This window comes from Xenopus laevis, chromosome 9_10S (genome assembly GCF_017654675.1).
Source record: "Xenopus laevis strain J_2021 chromosome 9_10S, Xenopus_laevis_v10.1, whole genome shotgun sequence".
In the NCBI taxonomy this organism is placed as follows: Eukaryota; Metazoa; Chordata; class Amphibia; order Anura; family Pipidae; genus Xenopus; species Xenopus laevis.
This window is the reverse complement of record NC_054388.1, coordinates 37,881,021-37,897,369: the sequence shown is the minus strand read 5'-3', so window position 1 is coordinate 37,897,369 and position 16,349 is coordinate 37,881,021. Positions and strand designations below refer to the sequence as shown.

The 16,349-nt window shown below is 41.4% G+C and overlaps 1 protein-coding gene across 2 annotated transcripts; it reads right to left on the bottom strand.

Annotated features, from left to right (window-relative positions):
* Positions 1–5,058: 5,058 nt before the first annotated feature.
* chmp4b.S (charged multivesicular body protein 4B S homeolog) lies at positions 5,059–15,527 on the bottom strand. Of its 2 annotated transcripts, XM_018238468.2 has the most exons (6): positions 15,151–15,527; positions 9,596–9,773; positions 7,458–7,572; positions 5,697–5,823; positions 5,534–5,608; positions 5,059–5,385 (listed from the first exon to the last, which is right to left on the bottom strand). In XM_018238468.2, the coding sequence occupies exons 1-5, from the start codon at positions 15,332–15,334 to the stop codon at positions 5,544–5,546; spliced, it is 669 nt and encodes a 222-aa protein (XP_018093957.1). In that variant the 5' UTR covers positions 15,335–15,527; the 3' UTR covers positions 5,059–5,385; positions 5,534–5,543. The 2 variants fall into 2 exon arrangements, with proteins under 2 accessions (XP_018093957.1, XP_041433971.1); XM_041578037.1 differs by having other exon boundaries at positions 5,059–5,608; positions 15,151–15,522.
* Positions 15,528–16,349: the final 822 nt, after the last annotated feature.

The following is a 16,349-nucleotide window of genomic DNA, read 5'->3' as shown; positions in this document are numbered from 1 at the left end:
GGGGGTCTACCCAGGGTAGCGGGGAGGGTTCTTTTTTATTACAGGTTCAATTCTGGTAGCTAGGGTCCAAATTACCCTAGCAACCATGCATTCATTTGAATAAGAGATTAGAATATAAATAGGAGTAAGCCTAAATAGAAATCTGAGTAATAAAAATTACATGGGTAACAATCCATTTTAGCCTTACAGAGCATTTGCTCTTAAGAAGGGGTCAGCGACGCCCATTTGAAAGCTGCAAAGAGTCAGAAGAAAAATGCAAATAACTATTCAAAAAAATAAATAATGAAGACCAATTGAAAAGTTGCTCAGAATTGTGAAATACTACCAGTTACTAAAAAAAAAATTGCAATCTTAGAATACTCGCGGTCTACATCATACTAAAAGGTGAGCAGCCCTATAAACATTTGAAATCTAAGGATCTCATGAAACCATGAGACTATGAGGAGGGCCAGTAAACACAGGGAAACACTCTTATGGGACAGGGTTGCCATCTAGTGGCCAGAGACCATTGCACTTAGTTATTCAATAATCAGAATATTGCTATTAAATAGTACAGGTGTGGGACCTGTGGGACCTGTTATCCAGAATGCTCCGGACCTGGGGTTTTCCAGATAACGGATCTTTCTGTAAGTTGGATCTTCATACCTAAAGTCCACTAAAAAAATCATGTAAACATTCAATAAACCCAATAAACTGGTTTTGCTTCCAATAAGGATCAATTATATCTTAGTTGGGATCAAGTACAAGCTACTGTTTTATTATTACAGAGAAAAAGGGAATCATTTTTAAAAAATTGGATTATTTGATTATAAGGAGTCTATGGGAGACGCCATTTTTCGTAATTCGGAGCTTTCTGGATAACAGGTTTCCGGATCACAGATCCTATATCTATACATTATTCATAACTAGATGTTGTCCCTATTATGGGCATTATGTATATTATTAAATGGAATAGACAGACATATACATACATTTTCCCGGTTGCCTTTTTGAAGAATTACTATAGACTTTGCCTCGTTTGCCCCAGGTTTTCTGAACAGGTAACTTGCTAGTTTTGCAGCTTCATTCTTTTGTCTAAAGTGCATTGTTCCTTAGGCTGGCCGACCAATCACAACATCTGTGCGTCCTATAGCTCCGCCTATTGTCATTTAATAAGAAGCCACAAGAGCATGGAGGGTAAATGTATCCCTTTAAAGGAGAAGGAAAGGCTAAAATGAAGTCAGCTTAATGCTGCTCTGGGTCCTCTGTCAAAAGAAACACTGCATTTCTTTCCTTCTATTGTGTACACATGGGGGCAGATTTACTTAAGAGCGAAGTGACTAACGCTGGGGAAAATTCGCTAGCGAAGGAGACTCTGTTGGTACTTCGCTCCCTACTTCTAGGCGAATTTGCGCTCTGATGTAACTACGCAAATTCACTAAGATGCGAATTTTACTGAACGTTACACCAGACTTGCCTTTCCACCTCAGACAGGCGAAGTGCAATAGCGTTGATAGGACTTCCCAAAAAACTATGGCGTCTTCCTTTTTTTAGGATGATAGGCTGGAAAAGATTGTAAATTTATTTTAGGGTACCCGGCTTCCCCCCTACATTTCCTAACATATGGCACATCAACTATACACTGGGCTCATGTGTAGGGCAATATAACAACTTTATTTTATTAAGGTTTCCCGTGCTTGTGTAGTGTAATGTATTTGCTGCAACATATACGTCCATTATATTTTAACTTCATGCTGTATGAAAATTAGCCAACTCTAGCGCAACTTCACTTTGCTTGGCGCAGTAACACTAGCGCAACTTCACCAGCGTTCGGCGCCCTGGACGCAATTTCGGATTTTAGTGAATTAGCGTTGTCCTGTCGACTCCTGGCGAAGTGTTGCGATGTGAGCGAAGCCGCCCCTTGTGAATTTTCTGAGGTTAGTAAATTTGCCCCATGGACTTCTGTATCAGACTTCCTGTTCAGCTTAAACCTCCAGGGCTAGGGCTTGAGCATGCTCAGTTTGCTCTTCTCTACCTCCCCCTCCCTTTGCTGCTGTAATCTGAGCCCAGAGCTATAAGTGAGCAGGGAGAGACTCAGGCAGGAAGTGATGACACAGCAAGCTAATATGGCAGCTGCTATCTTAAACATATAGAGAGCTTCTAGAACTGTTTACTCAGCTATGGTAAAGCATTCTGCAGAATAAATACAGTTTTATAGCTCGCACTAATGTGGCTAATCTATTAGCAATAAACGGCCTCTGTAGCTTTCCTTCTTCTTTAAGATCACACAATATGGCGGAATAAATCCAGTCACCAAGATTTTTCTTTATAGAACAAACACCAAATACTTAGGATTTGAAATATTTTTATTTGTTTTTTAAGAGTGAACGCAGTTTTTAACTAACCAAAAAATGTTATAAACAAGGACATACCATATGCAAAATACATTCACCCCATGTACAAAGCTTGATTATTATTTTTGCAGGCTCTCAATGTATATCTAAATATATATATATTATAGGTTATTCAATTGATTATGTTTGTGTTCCACCAGCTTCTGCTTTAGCAACATTTAACAGGGTTTCTCAAAGGTACAATATGCGAGTGTTCAACAGGGATTCCTGGAAATATATGTTCTGGCTATGGCAGTAACTGTAAGCAAAGAAATTAAGTCTCACGTTCTCTCCCAGTGCAAAGGGAGAAAACTTGCTTATTTGCACAAATAACCAAGAATACACTGGCCAAATAATGCCATAGCAAATAAATGCCTTGCAGTGTTAAACACACACACTATATATATAGATCAATAGTAATTCTATACATTTTGAGAAGATATAATTAACACAAGTTCTCTTCTCTGGGCCTGTTTACGACACAGGTTTATGCTGTCCCTTTCATAAAAACTGGTGGAGGAGCACGTGAATTCAACTGGTAAAAACAAAAACCGAGGAGAACAATAAAAAGGGTCATTTTGGAGGATTATTCAAAACGACACAATGATAAAAGAAACATGGCAGCACAAAAAGAGCTGGAAAAGAAGAAAAGAACCGTTTTGCAGCCGTACTTCACCTCCAGGCTCCAAAAAAAGGTTAAGCAGCATCTGCCTGTAAGAACAGGACTGTAATGAGATCGAAGGGGGGGTCGAACTGAAAATTCAAATAAAAAAAATCCAATTTCGAGCTAATTTTTGTTTACTTCCAACAGGATATAGTCCAAATTTGATTTGAATTTCGAAATTTATCATGAACTGTCTCTTAAATTCGACTTCAACCATTCGCCATCTAAAAGCTGCCGAATTGCTGTTTTAGCCTATGGGGGGACCTCCTAGAACTAGGGATGCACCGAATCCACTATTTTGGATTCGGCCGAACCCCCGAATCCTTGATGAAGGATTCGGCCGAATACCGAACCGAACCCTAATTTGCATATGTAAATTAGGAGTGGGAAAGGGAAAAATTTTTTACTTCCTTGTTTTGTGACAATTTGCATATGTAAATTAGAGTTCGGATTCGGTTCGGCCAGAAGGATTCGGCCAGATCCTGGCCGAATCCCCAACCGAATCATGGATTCAGTGCATCCCTACCTAGAACCGATTTGGAGTCAATTGGTGGACTTTGAAAAATCTTTTTTTTTTTTGGTGAAAAACTTCTAATCGTATGTTTCGAATGCGCTATTACTTTGATTTGTACAAATCGAAAACTGACCTATTCGGCAAAAAAAAAAAACAATTTCATCTCAGTTGGTCTTTCGAATTTTGACATTTTTCAAATTCGACCCTTGATAAATCTGCCCATAAGAGAACCTTGTAAACTAGTTCTAGTTCAATTCAGTCGTGTCCAAACTGCACACTCCCAGTTGATGTTAAACTACAACTCCCAGGAAATGTAACCACAGACCAGCGACTACTGAAAGATCCATCACCTCAAAGAGAGGCGTCTGAATTGTGAGTGTGTGAGTGTGTCTACAGCAACGTGTGAAGGGGCTATAGGCTAAGCAAACAATATGCAATATCCTAAGGGCTTTAGAAGAATCCAAACGAGCTGATTAAGATTTGCACAAGAATATGTCCTGAATTCTAGCTGGGCTATGTCTATAAATAGGTAAACAAGAAGTGTGTAAACAGGAGCCGTAGCTATAAAACAGTATAGTAATAGTCACACTCCAATGGACAATGTATAGATTGGTGGTATGCAGGGCATTGCATGGTTAGAAGTCAATCATCACAAGCTCTGTGTGCGATTTCACCATTTTTTGTACTTTTCCTAAAATTAAAAACACTTTTATGAATTTACCATTTGGGGGCGTGAATGAATTGCAAGCTCTTGTGGCATTAGGGCTATGGACAGAACAGACTAGATGTTTGTTGCTGTACCTCTGAAGAATGAACGGGTATGGGACCGGTTATGCGGAATGCTCGGGACCTGGGGATCTTTCCATAATTTGCATCTTCATACCTTAAGTCTACTAGAAAATAATATAAACATGAAACAAACCGACGAAGCTGGTTTTGCTTCCAATAAGGATTGATTATATCAGTTTGGATCAAGTACAAGGTACAGTTTTATTATTACAGAGAGTATTTATCAATGGGCGAAGGTGAAAGTTCATTCTTTCATGAATACGCCTTTCAAAATCCCATAGATATGAATGGAGAGTGGCAGAATTTCACTCTAGAGGACTGTGGCGACCTCTAACTTCACTCTTTGATAAATATAATATACCCTTATGAGAGAAGGCCCCTCCGTGGTTCAGAGCTTTCCGGATAACGGGTTTCCAGATAATGGGTCCAATACCTATACTTTGTTTGCTTGCTGTACATGTCTGTGTGTCTATACAGTATATATTTTATATTTCAAAACACTGGGCAAATTTGCACCTGGGTAGTAACCCATAGCAACCAATCAGTGACTGGCTTTTTACAGGCAGGTTGAACAGTGAAAGCAAGCATTTGATTGGTTGCTATGAGTTACTGCCCGTGTGCCCAGTGTTTATAAATGAGCGTCCCTGTGTAACAGAGGCCTTAGTTTGCACTAGAGGTGTTGTCCTGCACAACAAAGTGTGACCGCATTTAATATTGGAGCAATTATAATGGATGTTTTTATTCAATCCTTTACAGACCCTTCCATTCTGAGGAAACGGACACAGTTAAGGTAAGAGACGTGTCTTCACAGTAATATTTCCGGATGTCATACTCCCAAACATACCAAGAGAACAAACCAAAGCAGTGGGAGGGGAAGATAAGATGGATTAGAGACGCCATTGTGCGAGGTGTTGGAGCAGCGCTTGCAGCAGCCGGAGAACTTCTCTGAACAACTGTGTGTTCCACATCTGGTCAATGCTTTGTAATCTCCAGTCAAACGGTGCCATCCCTCCCGCAGTTACAGTTTGCATATCAGAAAGCCCGTGCTAGGATTTGGGCAAAGAAAGGAAAAAGATGGGCAAATAGAGAGATATTTCAAGTTCAGTTCCTGTATCCCCGTCGTTCCCCTACACAACGTGTGCGTGTCTACTCCCACAAGCTACATAGCGTCTATCTGTGCAACTTCATGCCCACCTTGGGAAATCTATGCAGTGGCCCAGTTTTCTAATTCTCTCATGTCATCATCATCCTCCTCTTGCTTTTTCTTGACTATGGAAAGCGGGAAACAAAAAGTGTCAGTTTGCTGATAAATGCTAAATATATGCTTCCTAGTTCCTAGACTGCACGCGACACTTACCTGGTTTTGCTGGCAATGAGGCTGCAGGCACGTTTGGGAGAGGCACAGTCTCTGGACCCTGGACTTCCAGTAGATTTTTGTCTAATTCTTCCTGTTCTAGTTCTTCCAGCTCTGCCATTAGCTCGTCCTACAGACAGAACATTTGTGTTTGACAAAGTAAATGACATCACAGCAGCAAATAATATGTGAATTAGTTATGTGTAATCCAGCAGAGCCGGGACAAGTACATCCAATCAGATCCTTCCTCCTAGTCAAGGTGCCTTCCTGCTCTGTCCAAAAGCCACCTACCCTCCCACCCACCTCCCTGCTGAGCACACAGTACCCAAAGAGCTCTCCCCCCAGTGACTGGCTTCAACCAATCAGACTTCAGCAGATGATGGCTCCTTCTCACTTGATCCCCTGCAAATGTGCCTCTGCTGTCAACCATTAGTTCTGGCCCTGAAGTCTAATATAGGTTAAATATGTGTCTCCAGTGTATGGAATATTACACGCACTCCATTTCTTTTACACAACATCCTAATCCTCATCTGTTATCTGATGTGTAACCTGAGCCTTTTCTCCTTTGAATGGCTGCCCCCATTGCTATACCGCAGCTTATTTATATAAACAATAGTAGTGTTTCTGAAGCAAACACACCAGTTTTACCAGTGCAGGGTAACTCTGCACTATAAGGGTAGGGGCAGACGGGCAGATTCAGGGAAGAGTTAGTCGCCTGGCGACTAATCGCCTCTTCTGAGGTGCGACAATCTCCCCGAACTGCCTTCCTCCTGCTTGAATGAGAAAACGCCAGCGCAATGCACTCGCAGCGCTTCGATTTCTGAAATCTCCCGAAATCGTGGGGCAAGTTCAGGCAATTTCGGAAATCGAAGTGCCGCGAGTTGCGCTGGCGTTTTCTCATTCAAGCAGGAGGAAGACAGTTCGGGGAGATTGTCGCCCTGCAGAAGAGGCGATTAGTCGCCAGGCGACTAAATCTCCCCGAATCTGCCCTTAGCCTAAAACACTTTTTTATGTTTAATGTTACTGTTCCTTTAAGGATCTCCTACGACAGCCTATACCTACTCCAAGAGTTCTATCCTATAAGTACAATATGCCTACCAACAAATCTAACCTTCACTAATCCCATCTACAGAACACATTTCAGCTAAGGCAAGAACAACAAAACATACCCAAAGATTTTCCTATAGACCATTTATTTGGCTTGTGGTTTGTAGACTGAATCACAATCATCTTTCCCTTACACTGTTAGTTTCCAAACTGGGGGCTGCCCCCTCCTCAAGTCTGAAGACTAATTATAACCAGATTTCGAGAAATTGTCTCTGAACACACATTTTAATCTTAGTGATACTGAGCCTTTAAAACAGATTAACAGTTAAAAGTCAGAGCAGGTTTATCCCAGAACTTCTGTTCGTGCAAATTGGATGTGACAATAGGCTTCTCTCTAATGAGCGGAGGAATTACCAAACCTTTGTGTAAGGCAGAGTTCTTAGTCAGCTCTAATTCTATATGTTCCCCTAGTTGTGAAGCCTGCAAATTAATGGAATTTATTGAGAGTGCCTTGGAAATTGCATAACCAAGCATACACAATAGGCAGGTTTATTTTTTTTTACAATACAATATTATATCCTGTTTAATTATGAATAAGCAAAGTCTAAAGTGCTAAAGAAACAAAAGGGAAAAAACAGGAGCAACTGAAATTGCTATTAGCAGCGGGATATTTGGGGGGCATTATGCACCCAAGACATGGGGCGAGATAACACTCACTTCGTCAAAGTCCTCTCCAAATCCGACTGGTTTGGAAATGGCATCTGAGATTTCCTGAGCAAGTTCCTGTTGGTCAGCAATGTCTTGCATGAGGTCATCCACCTTTTCAATATCCCTGCCGAGAAAATAAATAAATATACTCTTAGGAGAAAAGACCTGCACAGATTTGGCTTTGACATTAAAAGGAAAAGATGCTGATGTTTGGCCTGAAAAGAGAATTATAGGCAATATATATCACCTTGCTGCCTTTCAGCTGTTTTTATTATCCCTTTCAGGTACAAGTAGGTATTTTTTAGTAGGGATGCACGAATCCAGGATTCAGTTCAGGATTCAGCCTTTTTCAGCAGGATTCAGATTCGGCGAATCCTTTTGCCCAGCAGAAGCAAATCCTAATTTGCATATGCAAATTAGGGGCAGGGAGGGAAATAGTGTGACTTTTGGTCACAAAACAAGGAAGTAAAAATGTTTTCCCCTTCCTACCCCTAATTTGCAAATGCAAATTAGGATTCGGATTCAGTTCGGTATTCGGCTGAATCTTTCGCGAAGAATTCAGGAGTATGGCAAAATACAAAATAGTGGATTCGGTGAAACCTTAACGGGGTTGTTCACCTTCCAAACACTTTTCAATTCAGTTGTTTTTAGATTGTTCCCCACAAATAGTCTTTTTTTAATTACTTTCCATTATTTATTTTTTTACTATTTTTCCAAAATCTAAATTTAAAGTTGAATGTTCGGGTCTCTGGTGTTTGAGTCTGGCAGCTCAGTAATTCAGGCGCAGACTCTAAACTGTTTCAATTTTGCAACATTTAGTTGATACATTTTTCATCAGTGAGTATTAGTAACTATTGTATCAAGTCTAACAGCTGCCTGTAATGAAACCCAGAGATTCTGCTCAGCAAGGACAAAGATAAGAAATGTGTCAACTAAATGTATCAATTTAGAACAGTTTACAGGGTCGGTGACCCACCTCCCAGAGCTGCTTCAGAAGGTGAAAAATTACACTTTACACTTCAATATTAGAAAAATGGTCATACATAGAAAATAATTGGAAAAAGTCGTTATTTCTGGTGATCTATCTGAAAACAACTAGTTGTTTGAAGGTAATCTTTCTTGACCCTCATAACCTTAACCTTTTCTTACCACTGCATATTATATTGCAGAGAGCTGTTATTTCAACATAAAAGTCTTAAAAATGCATATGGTAAAAAAGGCCATATTTTATATACAGAACTGATTGCACCAGCCTAAAGTTTCAGCTTGTCAATAGCAGCAATGATCCAGGACTTCAAACTTGTCACAGGGGGTCACCATCTTGGAAAGTGTCTGTGACACTCACATGCTCAGTGGGCTCTGAGCAGCTGTTGAGAAGCTAAGCTTAGGGGTTGTTGCAAATTATTAAGCAGAAAATGAGGTTGGCCTGTAATATAAGCTGATGCTACAGAGCTGATTATTAAATTCTGATGCTAATTGCACTGGTTTCTGTGCTGTCATGTAGTAATTATCTGTATTAATTACTAATCAGCCTCATATTGTGACATTTCTATTCTATGTGTACTGTATATTGTGAGTAGGTCCCTAAGCTCAGTAAGTGACAGCAGCACAGAGCATGTGCAATGAATCAGCAGAAAAGAAGATGGGGAGCTACTGGGGCATCTTTGGAGAGACAGATCTTAACTGCTAAAGGGCTGTGGTTGCCTTGGGCTGGTACAGAAGCCCAAAACATAATGTACAACATTTCTAGCCTACTTCTTTAGTTAAGTTTTACTTCTCCTTTCAATAATGGTCAGATGGTTAGATATTGACCAAGATTTGCCCCATCTTTTTCAAGGCACAATATACTGGAGTCTATGGGCATTTTGTTTGCAAAGAAACCTGGCGAAATGCTCATCTTTAGTAAGAGCCAATCTAAATAAATTCAAACAGTATATGGACTTTAACCAGACAATACAGAACATTTCCAGTCTGCGTCCATATTCAGTTGCAAGTTGGATAAGGGCAGAGGGCTACACCCCGATTTCTGGTAACAGACACAGGCCAGCGATACGCCGCATGGAGAGCAGGATCATAGAGAAAATCTACTGGTCTTGTGCCATCATGTTGAGACTCACAATAACCACTGCTCTTGGACCATTACTTACATGTTATCGTGAGCAGCTTTCATTGCCTTAGCTGCAAAGCCCATGTTCTTGAGAACTTCTGTATTCGTGTTGGCATTTTCTAGCGCTTCCCTCTGGAATTCGATGGTCGACAGTGTGCCGTCAATCTGTGCCAGCTGCTTCTCATAGCGCTTCTTACGTTTCAAAGCTTGCAAGGCGGCTGCAGAGAGAAAACATTAGACTGGTCAATAATGGGATAGTGGAAAAAAATGCCCAAAATAAGTCCCATCTTCAGCTGAGCAATTACAAATCCTGGGAACCCCTGGCAGCTTTCCCTTCTCAAAGATCCGGGACCACGGGGATCATAAAATGCCCTGTAGTATAAGTATTATGGACTGAATGCATTATTGAAACAAAGCCCCTGAAATATAAAACGACTGCTTCCATACTAGAAGGCACAATAACTAAAAGTACTTTTGCGACACCAGGATATCTGGAAACATATATTAAACTATCAATGATCACCATTGTGCAATTGCCATGCACTAGAGTCCTGCAGCGGGTCAGGTACCCGTGGGTTACCCACAAAAACCTGCAGTACCCTGCAGGTAGAAGTTTCGGGAACGGGTTTAGACGTGGGTCGGTGGTTCTCTGGGTCGCAGGTCTTCTCAATATCGAGTTTTACTCCTTTTTCCCCGCGATCACGCCTACTTCTAATGATGTCACTTCCGGTTTACAATGACAGCACTTCCTATTTCTTGATGGTCAGCGGGTCGCGTATAAGGTACTTGCAGGTCGGGTATCGGGTCCAAGCGGGTAAGTATGCGGGTTGCGGGTCGGGTTTAACAATTTGGTTCCGCGTAGGACTCTATAATGCACATTAATCCATATACTTTATACTGAAGGGAAATTCCACAGCAAAGATGTATTGGATGCAAATGAGGATTAACACTGGAGCATTATAGTCTCCAAATTACTTTTAATACAACTTATCATAGTAAAACATTCCACACAAGACAAAGTGTGACTGTTTTAATTGCAGATCTATTCTCTCACTTCTAGGATATTTTTTATGTATAATTATTTATCTTTCAGTTTCAGATCTCACCCATTCATTTTCCTGTGTGTCTTTCAAACCACTGCCTGGTTGCTAGGTTAAACTGAACCCTTGCAACCAGTGGAGAGCTGCAGCACAAAAAAAGAATTAAAAAATGGCAAATACTAAAAAATTACTAAACGCAATCGGTATCAGATTAGCAATCTCTGCATCATACTAAAGTAATTTAAAGGTGAACACCCCCTTTAATCACTGTGGTATAGGGAATTACTTACAGCTAGTGATGAGAGAAATTTTTTGCCATAGACTCCAATAGGTGGGAAAAAAATGTTGCAGGTCAAAAGAATAAATAATTGTCAACCATAGACTTTGGTGAATTTTTCTCCAGATCAGATTCACCCATCACTACTTACAGACTGACAGTATTTAATGTAAGAATGTGCAGCTTTGAGCAAAGTGATGTATATCTGGAAGGAATAGGTCAAAAGTTTCATATTTGTCCCCCAAGTACAGTATTTAATTTATCATGTAATTTGAGTTTGCTTCCTCCTAAAACAAAATCCACACATTGTCCAACAATTAGAAAGCAAAAACTCCCAGCAGTGTTTGATGTCAAAGCTGTTGGGTAGCAGCTTTGCCACAAAGCAAGACAGACGTGTGGTTTCTGACCAGGAAGGAAGCAAGCATTTGCATGAAAACCACAAGATACACTCCTTTGTGTAAGCACATTAGGCACTAACATTTTCACATAACATTTTTAGAGTGGATTACATTTTCAGGCACAATTCTGGAGGCTGTATGATCCATGCTGTATATGAAGGAAAACACCAACTACCACAACCAGAGAATTCAGGGAACCCCAGTCGTTCAGTAAGATTTCCTTAAAGGAACACTAAACCCAACCATAAAGGTCTGGCCCTGTGTTAGAAGTTGAGAAGAAAATGTAATTACACATGGAAACCAATTCAGCTATGAGAATTCTACTGATCAAAAACTTAACTACAGATGCAAGAGAACTGGCCTGTGAGAATGCTGATTCCCAGCACTATGTCAGTCATCTTGTTCTTATCTTCAATACAGAGAAAAAATATCATTATATTACACTGGAATCAAACATGGGGATAAAGGGCAGACTTGCTCAGTGCTGGGAAAAAAAGAACACAGAACCGGATTTACACAGATCAGCTGGGATTCTCATTGGAGGATGATTTTGCATATTAAAGCTGCCCCAGAGAGCTCGAGAAAGATTTATTGAGCAATATTGCTTTAAGAAAACAAACCCTGTGGTTGCTGGACTACCACTGCCAGCATGCCTTAAAGGGGAACTGTTGTGAAAATGAAAATTTAATATAAGCTTCAATTAAATATTCTGCATCGTTTTTGAAATAATCAAGTTCATCTTCACTCTCCCTCTCTAAGCATCTGTTTCTCTTCATTCTGTCTTCATGCAGCAGTTGGGTGTCAGATATTCATTGACAGTTAGATCCAATATATCTTAAATTTTTATTTTCACGATATCTCAAGTTTAACCTTGATAAAATAATAATGCACAATGGCATTTGAAGTTCGGCAAAAACAGACTACAGTACGGTTAAGTGATTAGTGCAGCAGGGTTTAGTGCCCCTTTAATGGGTTATTGGCTCCCAGTGCTTGTAAAGCTGGGTACATACATACCAGTAATGTACGATTATTGGTAAATGTTAGGGATGCACCGAATCCAGGATTCGGTTTGGTATTCGGCCAGGATTTTCAGCAGGATTCGGCCGAATCCTTGTGCCTGGCCGAACTGAATTCGAATCCTTAAAATCATGTGACTTTTTCGTCACAAAACAAGGAGGTAAAATTTTTTTTACTGTGCACTTAGTGCGTACCTCTCTTTTTCCCTCCCGCTCGCTGATTTGCATATGCAAATTAGGGGTTTGGATTCAGTTCGGTATTCGGTGACATTTTCAAACTTGCCTAGGTAAGACAGTGCGGGTGAATTGACAGATGAGGAAATGAAGAATTGGAACAATAGAAATGTGGCCATAGAGTATGTTGCCAATCATATACTGTTCATCTAGTCAGGCTGTGTGCATTTTAGTCAACTAGTGCTGCAATATGCAGAAATATTGACTCATTCTGTGTGCATGAAAGTAATATAAAGCTCACTTTCTCTGGTCTCATCTGGCACTAGGACTGTGCTTTCAGAATTGTTCTTTGCTCTACATGTCTATGAGAGAAACATCAGGCAAGCAATATATCAGCCTCGGCTCATTGGAAGAGAAAGTAAACCCAGTAGCCCAGGAAATAAAACCAGTTAGCTGTTCATTGAACAGACCAGAAAGTAGTCATTATCTGAAGCCGCTCCCTTCCTGGAGGCTTAGCTGCACCAATGTGGGAGTGCCATGCAATTTGTGCTGAATTCACAAGCCCTTTGTTTACTGATGCAAGTAAATGAGTAAACCGACAGGTATTCCTTTTTCCTCATGGTAACAGGAAAGATAACTGATCATCGAACAACTTCCCCTAAGGTCGGCTTCTCCGGTTTCATTCGTGGATCTCCGGTTAGCCATAGTCATGCTATAAACTCTTTATTTTTTGCCCTTCCTTCATGACCAGTCTATCAGTAGGAGTTCTTTCAACCAACATGGTTTCCCGTAGCAAATATAGGCCCTAGGCTTCTGTACTTGGAAAACTAACAGCCCTCCAGTCTGCTAATTACGGTCTCTACTATAACTACTAGAGGCAAAACATTGCTTTACTGTAATTACCATACGGCCAAACCGGCTGTATTTGTACTCTTGTTGATGATAAATATACACACGCTTTTTTTGGGTGCACAACTTGGCTTAGCAGACAACTAAGTTACAGCTATACACGAAAGTTGCATTAATACATGTATGAACTTGCTGTGCAGCTATAAGAAGCTGAAACATTCAGATAATCTGAGACTTCTGTTGTTCTACGAATATCCCAGTCATTAGGCTATTGGTTGAGCATAGTATTCTCGCAGGAGGATCAGCTAACATTTGCACTTAGCAATCAACTAACCAGCTATAAAGAAAGCATATTACTGTTTCAAAGGGGTGGTTCATCTTTAGATTAACTTTTAGTTTGATGTAGACATATTTTAAAATTACTGTTGTTTAAAAAAAAAAAAAAAAAAAAAAAGAATTTATCTTGTTTTCAGAAGTTCTACAATGTGGATTTTTAGCTACAATATGGTTGATAGGGTCCAGTTTACCCTAGCAACCAGGTATAAGTTTAAATGAGAGACTGGAAAATGAATAGAAGAAGGGCTGAATATAAAAAACTAATATAAAGTCCAAATATTCCCTTAACTATAGCCTCACAGAGTAATAGTATTTGGGGTTTTTTTTTGGCTGTTGGGTCAGTGACCGCTGGCAAATGGGAGAAGACACATAATTAAAAAGCTATAAAATATAAATATCGATTGAAAATCTACTAATAATAGGGGATTACATAAAATACTAAAAGCAACTCAACTTACAGGTTGACCCAAAATGGGTCGGGTGGGTTTGAGTAGACATTTGGGAGATCACTGTAGATTTACGTTGAGTGACATTTGGCAGATCACTGTAGATTTAGGTCGAGTGAGGGTTTAATTGGGGAAGTACACTTTTCCTCTGATCCAGAACAAATACTGGAACAAAAGGTGCGCACAGAAACAACATACAGCGCAGGGAGATGCATGTATGGGTTGAGTGGAGGTCCTACAATGGCAACATTTTGTGGGTTGAGTTTTCTTCAACCCCCCATCACTATAAACAACCCCTTTAAATTAAATGATCGTAGGTTCCAATCCAGCCAGCCCACAATCTACAAGGAGATCCCCCCCATGTTCGTATTGGATTCTCCCGGGTACTTCCCTTTAACTGCTGCAGTTCCAGGGGGGTAAAGCTGATGATTCTGTCAGAGACAAGAGGGCTGTATTATTCTATAGATATCCTGGTGTCAGGGCCATGACTGTCAGGCAAAAGAGCCGTTTGCTGGTAACCATGGAAACACTCAAATATGGTGAATCTCCTGAACAGGGTCTATAAGACGGTCTGAGTTCAAGTCCCAACTTTATGTCAGGACGTCCTTGGCTCATGACTAGGTTACAAATACAGCTTTCAGCAGAATATCTAGGGCTGTCACACCCTATTCCCAGTGAGCGAGCAAGCATGGAGTTGGGATTTCAGGGGTATGTAATTGTGCAAGAGGCCATTCTCCCCAATTCTCATCATAAACTTCAGGCTCAGCCCCCACAGCTGCTCCAGGCCCACAAGTCTGGGAACCTCACTCTAAAAGTGTCAAATAAATCGTGAGAAAGCTTTTGCCGCAGACTACACAAATATCATCTATTCCCCCTCAATCTAAATATTTGCTGCCTCTCACCTTAATTCCCATAAACCCCCTTGTTGTGCCTATTAGACCACTCCCACTTCAGCAGCCATCATGCATATCCACTCGGACTGATGCCACACTTGTTGCACTCCCGGCTCTCCCCTCAGCCAGCCCTGTACTACACGACACCTCCGTGTCCCCTCCTCACCCCTCTTGTTCTTGGTGCCGTGCTTCTTTGCCGTGACGAGTTCCTGTTCGATCTTCTTCTCCAGGAACTCCTGTTTCTTGGTCAGCATCTCTTCCGTGTCCCGCAGTTTCTGAATGGCTTCCTGGGGGCTCGGGCCTTTGGCTCCCTTGCCCCCGGTACCGAACAACTTCCCGATCAAAGACATTTCCCCTGCTGGATCCGCCGGTACGAGGGAACTGACTAAAGTTTTGCTGTATGCGCCTTCCTTCTCCTACTCACTCCGCACTGTGCAGCCCGGCTGCCAAACCCGACGACAACAACCGGGAATACGTCCCACAAACCCCTGCGCGCTGACGTCAGCAAATCACGCGCCCCCTCACGCTAGGGTGCGGCGCTCTGTGGTGACTTCAGCCATTTCAGTAATGGGCTAATTAACTATTGCCCAAGTTTACTTCCCGCTTTCAAGGCTACCGTGTGTGTGTGTGTGTGTGTGTGTGTGTGTGTGTGTGTGTGTGTGTGTGTGTGTGTGTGTGTGTGTGTGTGTGTGTGTGTGTGTGTGTGTGTGTGTGTGTGTGTGTGTGTGTGTGTGTGTGTGTGTGTGTGTGTGTGTGTGTGTGTGTGTGTGTGTGTGTGTGTGTGTGTGTGTGTGTGTGTGTGTGTGTGTGTGTGTGTGTGTGTGTGTGTGTGTGTGTGTGTGTGTGTGTGTGTGTGTGTGTGTGTGTGTGTGTGTGTGATATATAGCTGGTCAATAACTCGCCAGTAACAGAAATGGCCGCCGCCGGCTGAGGAGACGCAATCATTTCACATACACGTATAATAAACGCCTAGTTAGTGATGTCAATAGAAAGTTTCCAGCGTAGAGGGGAGGATAGTGTCCAACAACGTTGCCAGGTTTATATTTCCGAACCAACCAAAGTCTATTAAAGAAATAGCCAAAAGCCATTTTAAGGGCAGAGACACACGCTCAGATTCAGGGAGATTAGTCGCCCAGCGACAAATCATCTCTTCAGGTGACTAATCTCCTCCGAACTGCCTCCTGCCGGCTAGAATAAAATTCGCTGGCGGGATGGCAATCGGTCCGCTTTGTTTTCTGAAGTTGCCTCACGAGTAAACTTCGGGCGACTTTGGAAAAACGAAGCAACTAATCTCCACCGAACAGCCTCCCGCCGGCTAGAATGTAAATCGCTGGCGGGAGGCTGTTTGGTGGAGATTAGTCGCCC